Raw genomic sequence first — 14,361 nt, 5'->3', positions numbered from 1 at the left:
AGGCCTGAAGGTTGCATTTCAATCCAGAAATATTTAATTTACCTTGCTGAATTTAGTTTCACTATATAAAAATATGCGCCAAACAAGAATTTCATGTTAGTAAATGAAGTGGCAACACCTAAAGTACATGTAATTCTTGCCAGATAGTAATCATAAAAGTTTAACAATTAGTCTTGTAAAATGTTACAAATGCTGCACTTTCAATTAAATGCACAGCTGAATTCACTAGTTAAGTTTATTGCAGGGCATACATGCTGTTGTAGATAAACAATTCCTACTTCTATCCTCAGGCATTTATTCTAAGTTAGAAATGTGAAGGAAATCAATTGATTTTTATCACTGTGGAGCTTTTTTTTTTTTTTTAACCCCTTCAAGGGATCAGGATTTCCTTAGGAAGCTTTAGGATTTCAAAGAAATTAATGATTTTCACAACGATTTAAAATAATTCACATGAGGCCATTAAACAGAATAAACAAGCTACTTCTAAAATTCTGTTCTACCCTGCCTCAGGAACTAAAATGAACTTTGTATGTAACATGTAGTGTTTTCCTTTGGCCTCTTTCTCTATCACGCTCCTCCACCAGTTACTTTTTACTCAAAGACTTCAGCCTAACAAATCAGCTGGCAGGTCACAATTGTGGTAAGAATTCCTAGTGTCACCAAAACAAATTCAGAACAATGGAAAGCAAACACCGATGTAAATTAAATATTGTAAATAAAGCTTAACAGCATTTCACTTACTTGCATTGTGCATGATAATACTTAATGAGATTTTGCAGAAGGTCCACACCTTTTTTTGTCTTGATTTCATTAACCTTAATAAGATACTGTATGGACAGTGAAAAAATATGCTGATTATCATATGCCTTACAACATTTAACTGTTTTCAAACAATAAAACATCATTTGCTCAATTAATTTATTATCTTTGTGTTCAACTTAGGTGTTAACTCAAACTATCAGTCCACCACAGTTAAGCAAAATGTAAATTAGGTAACACTTCATATGGTCATTCCTAAAAAAATTTATTCCTGAAAGCTCAACCATACACCTGAAAAATAAGAAAATACTTTTGTGGTGCATTTTCAGCCCACAAATCTTACTGTAACAATCTAAAAACAAAACAAAACAAAGAAAACCAAGTTTCAGAGTTGCTAAAGAAATTATCCTTATATTGCTGTACTATGTTACATTTAAATAACTTCCTCACTACACCCGCACTAAATGATAAAGTAGATTTCATCATATTTAAGTAAGCCTCACAAAGCACTTCATGTTACAGTATCTTAATTAAAAGCTGAAACTTCTTACTTCACACATCTGTAGCTGAAATAGCCGCCTTTCCTTCTCCATTTCTTCTGCTATCTCAGCTCCTGTTATTTCCGTTCGTATCATCCCATGCTGTTTCGCATGCTCTCTTTTTTCCTTTTCAATTTTTGTACTGAAATTAGAATAAATTTTAGAGAATTTCTTCTACCATGTGATCATTTGTTTGTTTTTGTTTTCTTAAGTAGAATATTATATTAAAGAAGCCATTCTGAAGACGAGTACCCCTATGATAGTGCATCCCCTCCCCCCCTTTTTTTTAAATCCAGCAGTAACGTAAGCTTTTTTTATATTATTATTTTTTATCCATCTATGAAGCTGCCCTTCCTCCTTTAAATCCTTTAACTACATTACCAGGGGAGTGGGAGAATCTGTATGTAATTTTTTTCTATATGATGTTCTCCATAGCTGTCATCTTTATATATTGCAATGTAAATCATACATATAAAATATGTATGTATGAAAATACTGACTCGATAAGAAAATGGCAAGATATCTTAAACAAGTTTCTCATTTCCTACAGCAGGAATTAAGAAAAGCAAGATGACAGCATGAAGTTTACCACAAACACCAAATGATATGACTTCCAGCCATTACATTTTCAGAGAAAGCCAACAGCGAAAGTCTGAAATAGCGAAATACAAATATAGAACTAAGACGCCATCCTGAGATTTTCTAATTACAGCTTTATCATGTGGCTCCCCTTATTCAGATTTCAGAGTAGTTTCTCTGCTACTGCTCTGTATTTCTCCGTACAGAGTAGAAAAATCTGAACTATTTATTTCTCCTCTTTAGCCACCCTTTTGAGAAGATAAACACTGAACCTGTGCTTCTGTGAAACACATGACAAAGCAGTGTGTGTTTTAGACTGCTGCCCCTTGTCGGGGCAGGGAAGATAGGGGATGTGTGGATTTGTGTGTTTACTGATCTCTGAACTTTAAACAATAGAAAATTCCTTATTCCTTTCATTGATATACTGAAAAAAAAAAAAGCAAAAATAAAGTTGTTTTTTTCTTTGTTCCCCTGGTTAGACGTAAGTGAAGCAAAACCTAATAACATGATTATTTTGGTATCCTCTATTTCCTTTTTTAAACAAGCAAAAAAAAAAATCAACTCCTGAGACCTCTTTAAAGCAACTGTTAAAAGATAAAGCAACTGTTGCTGCCTTGGGAGCATTCTGAACCACTTCACTAATGTTTCTGAAACTAAAGTGCTACTTGTTGCCAGCTTTCTGTTTTTACAATTTATTCTTTACCCACAGACAGGTACCACAATAAGAAAACTGTATTTTTATTATTTTTTTTAAGCACAGATATTTCAGAAGTGACATTAACTTCACTAAAAATTTTGCCTCTCAAAAACGTAGTTCTGCAATATAGAATGACATAATTTATTATTTTTTTAAACTATCAAGAGATTATATCTATGTGGTTATAGGAATGTGTGAATGCCATCTGAAATCCCCACAATTATTTGCACAGTGTTCAGTATCTAAGCAATAATTATCTTCCTTACACTAAAGAAATACTGGGTACTCTTACACAAAGAAACTATTTTATTTCTATCAGTGCACATGATACTGGAAAAACACAGATTTCTTGCTCATATTCATATTTACATCTGAAGACAAAGTACATAGCTTGGGACTAGGAGGAAAGGGAATCTAGAGAGAGGGAGGAAGGTCAAGAAACACTTACAATTTGGTTTCATAATCCTTCCAGGCTTTGTCAAAAGGCTTTTTGAGGTCCTTCGGAAACAGAAAAATTTTTTAAGTTAAGGTATCAAGTCATAAATTGTAGCAAAAAAACTTTTTTTTTAATAGACTCTCAAATAACTACTGAAAAAAATCATTTCTGAACCTTGTGAATTATTGCTTTCTTGTGCATCTTATAACAAGCATTCACCGTGAAATTCTAATGAAGCACCTGAAATTGTAGCCATGGCAAATTTTTATTTTCCTCTACAAAGATACTAATGGATGCCAACATAAGAAACAATCTCATGGTGAATGGAAGAGCCAGGATGACAGCAGACCCTAAAAGCATTTCCATAAATATAAAGCTCAATTTCAACACTTACCCCTTTGACACCTTTTAAGTCTCCTTTTAAGAGAGAATCCAGAGTGAAAATAACATTGTGGCTTAAGCCCTGGAGCTGAAATGAAAAAAAAAAACAAAAAAAAAAAAAAACATGACACTGCTGCTATTTAAAAGTTTATTATGATTTTATCAAACCATGAGACATGCCAACATGTCTTATAACTTCACTAATGAATGCAACCATCTCAAATTTTCTAAATTAATAGGAAATGAAAGTCTGGAAAGAATTAATAAACATTCACTTGAATCAGAGAGAAAGGCTTAACAGTTAGCCTTTAGATATACAGGGTGATATAAAAACTGATTTTTAAAAAGAGCACATAGTTAAGTTCTGAAAACATATCAAGATAATCTTCAGTCTTTTTAAGCTCATAGTTGAATACTGTTTAATTATTTAGGAAGCCTGTTAGCTAGGGGAGTGGGGGAGGGAATGAATAATTTTTTTGTTTGTTTTTTAAAAACTTCTTGAGTAAGAAGCAAGGACCTGCTGTGCTACAGGCAGGTAATGTGCAAGACACACATTAATTCACCTACCAACTTAAATTGCAATGATTTCTCAGGTCTTCGACTGTTCCTAACTACTTGAACTACTTGGGAAAACTGTTCTTCTCCTTGCCTGGTGTAGAAATGTGGCATCTGCTTAGATACCCAATAGCTTGAATTTCACCCCATTAAATTACTGCCTGGTTGATTACGTATCTGTGGAAATGCTCCTGACAGCAGAAAAATCTATCACCATACTCCCATCTGAACACGTGCGGGTATGTCTGATTGCTGAAAAATCAGATCAATGCAAAGAGATGTGTATCAGTATTATTCCAGTCTAGTACCCACAAGAAAAGTGGGTTGACTCTCCTAGTCCACTGCTTCCTTCATTTCCTAAATATATCTGTGAATTCTTCAGCTCCTTGCTAATTTTATAGTTTCCTCACGAGGGGAGCGGAGGGGCAGGCGCTGAGCTCTGCTCTCTGGGGACAGCGACAGGACCTGAGGGAACGGCATGGAGCTGGGACAGGGGAGGGTCAGGCTGTGGGATAGGGAAAGGTTCTGCACCCAGAGGTGGTCGGGCACTGGGACAGGCTGCCCAGGGCATTGGTCACGGCACTGAGCCTGCTGGAGTTCAAGAAGTGTTTGGACAATGCTCTCAGACACATGGTCTGATTTTGGGGTGGTCCTGTGTGAAGCCAGGAGCTGGATTTGATGATCCCTGTGGATCTCTTCCAACTCAGGGTATCCTATGATTCTATGATCTCAGAAATAGGACAAACAGGATGTTCTTCTTCAGTGTCGTGTAATGGTAACTCCCAGTTTCTTTTCCACTGGGCCTCAATTTCTATGCTTACGGAGAGAAAAGAGGTGAAAAGCTTTTTTGAAATGCTGCAACATTTGTAAAATAAGCTTGCTTGAGACTGGTAAATGAAGAAAATTTTGGAATAGCCAATTTTACATTCTGTCAACAAGAATTTAGGTAGATAATGTTTCATGGATCAACTGAAATAGTATGATGTAGCCTTGAACACGTCAGGTGTGGTCAAGTTAAAGAGCCTTCTTCTTAATGATGACTACTTAAAACACCACCACCAGAAAAACAACAACAAAACAAAACAAATTAAAAATCCTGTAATTCTTGCTTACCAGGCAAAAGAAGATAAGAAAAAAATTCTGTAGAAGCCCTGCAAGAAATCCTGTGGTCCAATAGAGAGCTTCCAAGAAACGAGTTCTAGCCTCAAACTATCCAATTTAACACACATTTTAAAATACTGATTTTAATTGCATGCTAAAAGAAGCTTAAAGGAGACTAAAATGACCCAGAATGACAGAAGTCTTCAGAGAAGAAAGCAGGCCCCTGGCATATCTACTGTTCTTTAAAATTTCCAACACTGAAACAAATGAGATGATCCTGGTAATAGGATCACTAGAATTGGAATAACTAAGAATCAGCTAGAAAATTAGCTGTCATTCCTCTTTAGCTTCTTCTGGAATCTGTAAATTCATGGGAAAAATATGTTTTTTGTTTTTTTTTTTTTTAAATCAGGTATAAGACATTATGAGTCTTTTTGTTTTCTTTTTTTAATTAGATATAAGAATCCAGGAACAATAAATTAAACCATCAAGTTCAAAAGCAATTGAACTGATATTTCAAAGCAGTTAACTTCAGCACTCTGAAGGAACCCACCACACTCAGTGCCAAGCACAACATTCATTCAAGAAATCCTTAGACAAAGTAATGGAAATACTACCTAACAAGGGCTACAAACCAAAAGATACAGCCTCCAGCTCCAAAGTCTCAGCTGCAGATGGTTTTATGGTCACAGCACAGAAGTTAAAGCCAAGGTATTGGTTACATGGAGCTTTGACCTGACCTAAGGCAGCTGTGATTGTGCTGGGGGCTCTCAGGATTCAGAGACAGCAGCCACCAAACGCTGCAGGGGTTGGGGAAGGACCGACTCTTACGTGATTCCACCTTACACCAGCTGAAAGTCCCTGATGCAGAAATAATCAAGGACTAGAGAGAAACACGGAGTTCATTTGTGACAACATAGAACTTCAAGCCATTATTCAATTTGAATTATTTCTTAGGTGAGTAACATCATTCAATGCTAAAAAAGTAAACAAAATGAGATGTCCCCATAACGAAGTATCTGCCTGTGTCTGTAACAATGATGTCCGTTTACTCGTGCCAGCCTGCACTGGTTTTGGCTGGGATAAGGTTAGTTTTCTTCACAGTAGCTGAAGAAAACCCTAGTGCTATGGTTTGGATTTGTGGTGAAAAATGATGTTGATAACACACCAATGGTTTAGCTGTTGCTGAACAGTGCTCAAAAAGAGTCACGTTTTTTTTTTTCCTGTTTCTCATAATGTGGAGATGCGTATGTTAGGAGGGGATACAGCCAGGACAGCTGACCCTAACCTAACCAAAGGGAGATTTCACAAAATTACAGAATGGTTTGGATTGGAAGGGACCTTAAAGACAACTTAGTTCCATGCCCCCTGTCCTGGGCAGGGACACCTCCCGCTAGGAGGGGACTGGAAATACTTCCAGTGATGCTAAGAAAGCTCCGGAAGTTTTACAGGTGAAAGAAAGGCTGCAACATTTGCTATACCTTATATACCAAAAGACTTGGAGAGAGCCCAGCTACAAGAAAAATATAAAATTGATGCTTCCACTTTCTGAATACAATGGCAATTAAACCCATAAATTGCACATTCGCAGGAAATGGGGCTTCATTAGTTTCAGCGTTCAAAGATCTGTTTGCTGTGACTGGTTTTCTTACTCATCTCTCATCAGAAGAAAAAGGCCTAATACTAATTTTAGATGAGAAAAAGCTTTATTTTCATAAAAAGAAAAAAACCTTTAAATCATCTTCAAAAGCCTAGTATTTAAGCAATGGATACTTTGTATACAAGAGGGAAAATGGAGTACTAACATCAGCTAAGCATCATTCCCAAATCATTAGTTTTTTTCCAAGAGGTGAAAGTTTCTGTTTGAAGTAAGATAAAAACAATCATAACTAATGGTATTTTTAACCAGAAAGATTTGAAATCACAGAATGAGTTAGAAGTAAGGTCCACAGAATACCTTAAATCACTTGAGAATGAAAGCTCAAGATTTTCATCTTTCCTCTTAACTACCAATTAAAAACAAAACACAGCAAATTTGTAGTAACATTCTTTCTACAGATAATCTCTACATGTAGTATTTTGTTAGTTTCCGAAAAAAAAACAGAAAGTATCTTTAAAATTATCAGGAACATGAAGTACAATACATAAGAATGTACTGTACAACCTTATTTTGGAAAAAAATTAAAAAATGAAATCTCTCACCAGGTTCTTCAGCAGCGTTGATAATTCTTTAGTAAGCGTGGAAAATTTTACAAAAGCTGTGCCAAGATCTGGATTATCCCGACTTAAAAAATTACTTCCAAATTTGTCTAACACTTGTGCATAGTTTTCTTCATTTTGAACATGATCTGCAAAGAAAAAAAAAGTCAAAAGTTTCTTGTAGACAGTATTATTTTAATATAGCTCAAAATATATTGCAGTGTCATAAAAAACAGCATTCTTTCCAAAAAAGCCACAAAATAACACATTTACTAAAAACTATTATTTATTTTTTAAATATTTAAAAGAATTAATAGGGAGACATATATGCTTCTTTTAAACCAGACACTTGAATTGATGTGAAGTACTTGTATTAAGAAACTTCTGTGTCAGTCAATACAATAGTAAGATCAATAGAAGATCAAGCAAAACAAGAATATATCCTCATTTTGTGTTGTGTAAACAATTCAGAAATGTATAAGGCGCAGACTGAAGTAGACAATTGCTTGCAGCACAGAATGCTTTCACAGAACAAAAAGTCAGTGGCATCAGATATAAAACTAAGGAAAACAGATCTGAGTCTGATAGCATGTTTAAAAGAAATTTGTCCTACAGGAAAAGATTCCCTTTTAACCTGCAAAACTGTGTTATCCCTGCAGAATGTATCCCACAGTATTTGGTATATAGCCAAATAGTTGTTTTAATAGCAAATTTGACATACAGAGAGGTCTGAACCAAGAAAATGAAACTGAAGCCAACAAAAACAAGAGAAATTCTAAACACAAAAATGAAAAAGAAATTCTGAATTACAGACCATTGTTCCTGACCATTGTTTCCTGCTTCTTTTACCTTCCTGTCTGGCATCTCTTCACTTTTTTTTTTTTGTTGTTTTTCCTTACTTCCATTTTGATGTCTTTAAATAGAGAATCTACTGCTACAGCCGTTTGAGTGACTTTATCATCTCCATCTCTCTTTGAGGAATTTGTTGGTATTAGTTACATAAGCATTTAACTTTAATGAGATTCCTAGTCTAGTCTTTTGTTCCGTAAGCCGCAAAGACAAAACCACAGCTATTCCAACTACTGCCTGCTCTGTGCAGTGAAAGAAATATGTATATCTATCTAACTGTAGTTGCCAATAGGTACTGTGTTTTTCCCCAAAGGCCCTGCAAAGTTTCATTTTCTGGTTGTATTGCCTGAAACTATTTGAATCACATGGGAAAAAGAAGAAAAGGGAAAAAAAAAAAACTGAAAACACAAAAAAAACCCAGAAAGCTATAAATTTCAAACCAGGCTTAGGGATAATTTCCCACAGTGCATGGATCTACTTTGACATTAACTAAGAGCTGGTTAAGAGTTAAGGAACACTTCCAAGGTATTACAGACACATAAAATAGTCCACTAAGGGTCCAACAAAAAAGTGGATCTCCTATTAGAAGACAAAAAAAAAAGTAAAAACAAAACCAAAACAATCACATTGCTTATTTACCAAAAACAAACCCCAAATCTCACAGCAGACAAGTAACATTCTAACACCAGTTATTAACACTGAGGTCTTCAAACAGCCAAATATTTAATCATATGTTAATATAGTATCGTAGCTCGAACAGTACGTTTTTAGTAGGATTAAAACTGTTCCAAAAGCATATGGTTTTGATCAAATAGGTTAGTACTTAAAGCAAGGAAAACACTATGTAAAAATAAAATATGCATTTTGTTTTGATGTAAAAGCTGTTGCATAAATACACACAGAAGGCTTGAGCTACGAAGGAGCTTTGGTTTATACAGTCCTGAGCTAATAAAGCTCAAAAGTAACCTACTGCTTTGAGGGAGAAGGAAGGGTAATTCAACAAAGTCGGTAGGAAAGCTGTTAGATCATCAAGTCCCTGTGCTTGCAGGGACAGAGTGAAGCACTTCTGACTCCAGCATATTTCCTAGCATTTCCATTTTAAACATTGTGTGTTGTTTCACAGAGCACGGACATTTTCAAGAATAATTCTCAAGGAGACTGAAAAAGAACAAGCTCAAGACTATTTCCTTTATCTGTGGAAAGGCAAAGTAATTCTGCCAGAAAAAGGAAGCAGGAAGCAGATGATTGTCCTAGAACAATATAGAGGAAACTCTCCGGAATCCCATACCACAAGTCACCTACATCTAGGCATCAGGCTGATTACAGAGGTATTCCTTTTACTTTGCACGCAACAAACACACAGCATTCAACTACTGTGTACAAATAAAGCACAGAGGTTTTTGTTTTTTGTTTTAATGCAAGTATCAACATAAGTCCTGTGAAAGGCATAAAAATATTTTCATTTTACTAAGATGTACTGTAGCTCTTATGTTGGCCTTAAAGACACATTGAAATTAAGTCTGTAACGTATCCTATGCTAAAAAGCAGCATATGAAAACCCAGGATGCTTAGAGCAAAGTGTTTGGAGCTCCAACTCCTCATGCAAACACAGAAGTGACTTCCCAGTGTCCTAATGTAATTTCCTTTGCATAAAGTTTTAAGTGTGTAAAGTTCGTGCATGGCTTGATGTTTACTTCCTTAGACACAAGTGGTATAGGAAGGACTTCAGTAAACCCCCCAGAGACATGAACACTGGCAGCAGTATACACAAACCATGTTTTCCTTCTCAAACTGGCTCACGTGTTCCCAATATTGTAAACAAAGCTCAATATTGTGAATATGTAACAGCCTGACATCAACGCATTTCAGCAGCTCCCTGAGAGGTGGTACAAGGACCACAGACATTTTGGGGTGTGCTCTGCTCCCACTGACAATGGGAGCTGTAAGTGGGGTCAGGGGCTCACAAATCGTCCCCTCCCCGATGTGTCCTGGCAGGGGAGCCAGTGACTGAGCCCACGTCTGGATCCCACTAATGCAGGTATGGAGCACTGTCTGTTAAGAGCAGGAAATAACAGACAAAATACAATGAAATTAAAGCCTTAACTCTCCTTTGTCTTAAAGGATTCTGTTCTGACCTGAACTTGTGAACACTGAAGAACAGAAAAGGAGCTAAATAGCTTACAGAAGAAAAATGCATAAACACAACTCCTTCCTTTTACTGATTTGACCTAAATTATGCCTGAAGAATATACAATTTACTGAATTAGATCTGCTTATCTGTTCGAGTCTGAAAAAGAGGAATCACAACTCAGAATCAACTTGGAATTGTTTTTATGTTGCATTTATAAAAGTGCTTTGTTCTCTGGGCAGCCAAAGGAAAAATAATAAAGGTCAGAGCCAAGCTGCATTTATGAATGGAAAAACACACACATGAAAAAGACTCAGAAAGAACAAGACAGCTGGCAAAGTTAAAGGGGATGGCAAAAGAAGATATTTGAAATCATAAAGCACGCTTTCTTATTTCATCCTTCAAAAAGCTGAAATGAAATGAAAAAGAGTAGAAAAAAATCTTTGACCATTGTATTCTCATCTGTACTTGTTGATAAAGCTTTCTGGACTGAGATTACAGTATGCAAAATAAAGGTCTCTTTCAAAGACATCTAGAGCAAGGTGCAGCTCTGGGAGTTGCAGGTTCTCCACATCACCATGCTCTAAGAACACTGAGAGAAGACGAGCCACACCAGAAAGGTAAAGGACTTTTTGTATTTGTGTTCATCACTAATGGGCTCAAGCAGCTCTCTGCAAGGATTTCCTTTCAACGCTGCTTCCGAGGGCTTGTATCAAATTTAAGTGCTAACAGGAGAATTCGTAGAAGCTGCAAAATATGAACAGCAGCAAATCACTTAGACCAAGATGCAGAAAAGAAGAACATGTAAACTATATAGTTGCAAAGTAACGCCTCATATTTATAACAGCCTCAATATAACGGGAAAAATGAGACAAATCTAATAGCTGTTTTTAATAAGAGCTCCACAGAGAGCTGAGAATTCAAGTGCACACCAACAGAGCAGGAGCACCTATATATTACTCAGGCAAATTGGTAGGAATTACAGTGCAGAAAAGAACACACATATAAATATAAAATGCTAAACAAGAAACACAGGTTTTATACAAGGAAATTTTATTTCACAAAACTATTTCCTCTCCCCTGCCCTCAAGGAATTGACAAGCACGTAGGGAAAGGAATTCCAGGTTCAGCATCCCATTTGGATTCCTGAAAAGATCCATCCCTCACCAAAACATCCAAAGGAACTAAGCAAAGGACAACAGGGACGAGCTGCACATACAGAAATAACTGGTCAAAAAAAGATGAGGTGGGGAAAGGGAAGGAAATCAGTTACTTTTCTCTGAGGGATGTCACCAGCGAAGCCCTTTATGAAAGGGCCCACATCATTTAACAAGATATAGTGGAATAGGAAATAAGCTTCATAGAGATAAACTTTGTTGCTTTTTTTAACATACAATACTGTGGGTTATTCAGGGCAATAAAAACAAAAGCTGATTCCAGATGTGAAATTAATTTGTCTAAACAGATGTTTACAACAAAAATCCCCGTACTGGAGTTTGGCATCTACCCTTCCCTTACATTCAAAGCAGAAATTGTTCCAGTTCAGCTCATCCTCATGTGAACGCACAGGAAAGCAGATGTAGCTCACCACAGAAGTCTATGATTTGATGGGCTGAACATCTGCATTAGGCAGCATAACGCACATGGGGAAGCCCCCCTAATTTTAAGAAATCATTATGTCTAGTTATACAACCAAGTCCTGGAGTAACAACGCCTCGACATTCAGCAACCAAGCAAAACAAAGCTGAGCCATGAGAAATGGTTAAGAAATATAGAGGATGCTAATCCTAAAACTAGAGGATGCAACAGAGAAGCATAAACCATCTTTGTGTATTTAAACCCTCCATACAATGTGTAGTTCCTGTCCCTGTCGCACCAAATTCTCTCTTCTTCCTTCCTCTTTAAAATGAAAATGTTACCCTGCCATTTTGGAGAAAGACAGTAAGGATGGTTGAACGTATGTGACAGTTTATGTAATAAAAACAAACAAAAAAGATATTGTGGCTGACAAGGCAATCCATATCGTTCAACAGGTAGAACAGCTGACACTGAATCTAATAGGGGTTCACCTGCAAAGACTGGTCCTCTAACACTACTCTAGCAAGTTTGGGTCTCCAAAATCCCCTACTAACTTTTATACCTCAAATTTTCCGCGGGCATTAAGAACATGGGAAAGTCCCTCAATTTCACATCAAATGATCCAAAGGAGACATGGACAGGGCCAGTCTGCTTCTCAGGGGATTTGGGGCCTGAATAGGATGCACGGGACAGCTTTGCAAAGGAGCGAGAGTGCCTTTAACCAGACTGATTCAAGGATGCGAATGCTGAAGGTTTACATTAATTTATAATATTTTATCAATCTTTACATAAGTCATTCCATATCTTCATAACATTGCAAGCTGAAAAGAAAAAACTAAAGTAATAAATAACCCCCCAATCCTTGGACTGTTCTGCTGTTTCTTCAAGCATCCTCTATTTATCATTGCAGGAGACCTGATGAACTGCTTGTCCCACACAGTACCTTTGATCTTGCATGCCATTTCATGTTTTTATTTCTCTGTTGTTTAAATTCTTTTGACTGTATCTGGAAGTCATACTGTGGAAATAGAACTATTAGTAATAATTAAAAAAACACTACTGAAAATCTACAGCAAAACTGACTGCAATCTCCTGCTGTTAGAATTCAGACTCAATGTTATGGGGAAGCTAGTGAGAACAGATTTGCCATTAGTTCATGGAGCAGTCACATAAGATAGGTTCCTATTACATATTCCCTGTATCACGACAGAAATAAACCACAAGCTGTATATGAAAGAAGTGGTGAGAATGAGGTATCAATTTGTTATCTCTGGATTTCATAAAAAGTACTTGCCATAACAGTACATTCTGGCAGAAAAAAAAAAATAAATAGGAAGGGATCTTTAAGGGATTTCCACATTTCTGTGCTGGTATGATTTCATTTCCACAGGCATAGTTCCAAATCTAAATCTGACAGATGGGGGAGGGCCAAGCACAAAAAGCAAACATCTTTGGGTGACATTTAAATTCTCTTAGTAAAAGAGAAGCGTCCCTTGAGGTTCATTATTCAGCAACAAAGAGAAAACCCAACATACCACAGGGCTGGAGTGCTCGGGTATTCTGAAGAATTGCGTATGAGACATTGTACTGTGTAAATGGCACTATCCAAACGTTAACCTCAGGCAAAAACAAACAGACAAACGAAAAACACAGAAAAAATCAAACACCCACACCCCAGTACAACCCCCCAAAATTCTAGCTATGACTTTTGGTAGAGTATAAATTGCTTTACTGATCTCAAAAGAGAAGAATCTGTATTAAAGCTGAATAACCATCCGTCATCAGTCTGGCTAGAGTTCTCAAAGGAGATTAGGAAGCACAGGAGATGCAAAAAACATTTCCTACTCTAGAATTTTAGATAAGGTTTAGCAAACAATAAAGTTTTTAAACAAAACAATTTCAATTTCAAATTCTCAAAAATATAGAGGCTTCCCTCATGAAAACAGTCAGCTAAATTTTGCCTGAACAATGGGACAGAGCTCAATACATGACAATGCATTTCACAGCTGTTTCTAGCATGCTTTACATGAAGATAAACATCAGCAAAATCCACTTTCACCAGAGAAGAATAAAATAGATGCCTTAGCTATTCTCTTTGTACAAGCAGGAAAAGGGAGTTTGAGGTTTAATTAGCTCGATATTTTTATATCAACTTATACAAGCTTCCACACATATAATAAAAACTTCCACTTTTTTTTTCTCCTCTTACTAATCCTAGTTTATCAGTTACTGTATGAATTGCCTCCTGTGCACATTTTCAAATTATACCGTAGCCTATTTCCACAGCATTCTGAAGAGGGAGCTAGAGTATTAGGAACGGTATGAATTCTTCTGAAGAGAGCACTAACTTGTACTTTCAAAACAATACTTTTTAAAAAAAGAAAAAAAGAAAAAAAAGAAAAAAGGAGAAAAGCAGCTACCAAATTATCTGCAGTTCTTTTTAAGTACCAAGACAGACAACTGAAACCATTAACCAACCCGCTATTACTTCTACTCGATGTGACAAATTCATAACATAGCACGGCCTACTTACAAGCACTTAAAATAATATTACTTTTAT

The 14,361-nt window shown here is 36.4% G+C and overlaps 1 protein-coding gene across 6 annotated transcripts in view; it reads right to left on the bottom strand.

The window, feature by feature from the left end:
* The window catches only part of ASAP1 (ArfGAP with SH3 domain, ankyrin repeat and PH domain 1), a 148,534-nt gene that overhangs the window by 59,786 nt on the left and 74,387 nt on the right, over window positions 1-14,361 (bottom strand). For all 6 annotated transcript variants that reach the window (XM_072034307.1, XM_038174126.2, XM_027452716.3 and 3 more), the window contains 5 exons: window positions 7,250-7,395; window positions 3,405-3,479; window positions 3,023-3,072; window positions 1,311-1,440; window positions 742-827 (listed from right to left, as the gene is read on the bottom strand). In XM_072034307.1, coding sequence (XP_071890408.1) covers window positions 742-827; window positions 1,311-1,440; window positions 3,023-3,072; window positions 3,405-3,479; window positions 7,250-7,395 — 487 coding nt within the window. The remainder of the gene's footprint in view (window positions 1-741; window positions 828-1,310; window positions 1,441-3,022; window positions 3,073-3,404; window positions 3,480-7,249; window positions 7,396-14,361) is intronic.

The sequence above is a fragment of the Anas platyrhynchos genome, chromosome 2 (assembly GCF_047663525.1).
Source record: "Anas platyrhynchos isolate ZD024472 breed Pekin duck chromosome 2, IASCAAS_PekinDuck_T2T, whole genome shotgun sequence".
In the NCBI taxonomy this organism is placed as follows: Eukaryota; Metazoa; Chordata; class Aves; order Anseriformes; family Anatidae; genus Anas; species Anas platyrhynchos.
Note: the sequence above shows the minus strand (reverse complement) of the source record. Positions and strands in the feature narration are given on the sequence as shown.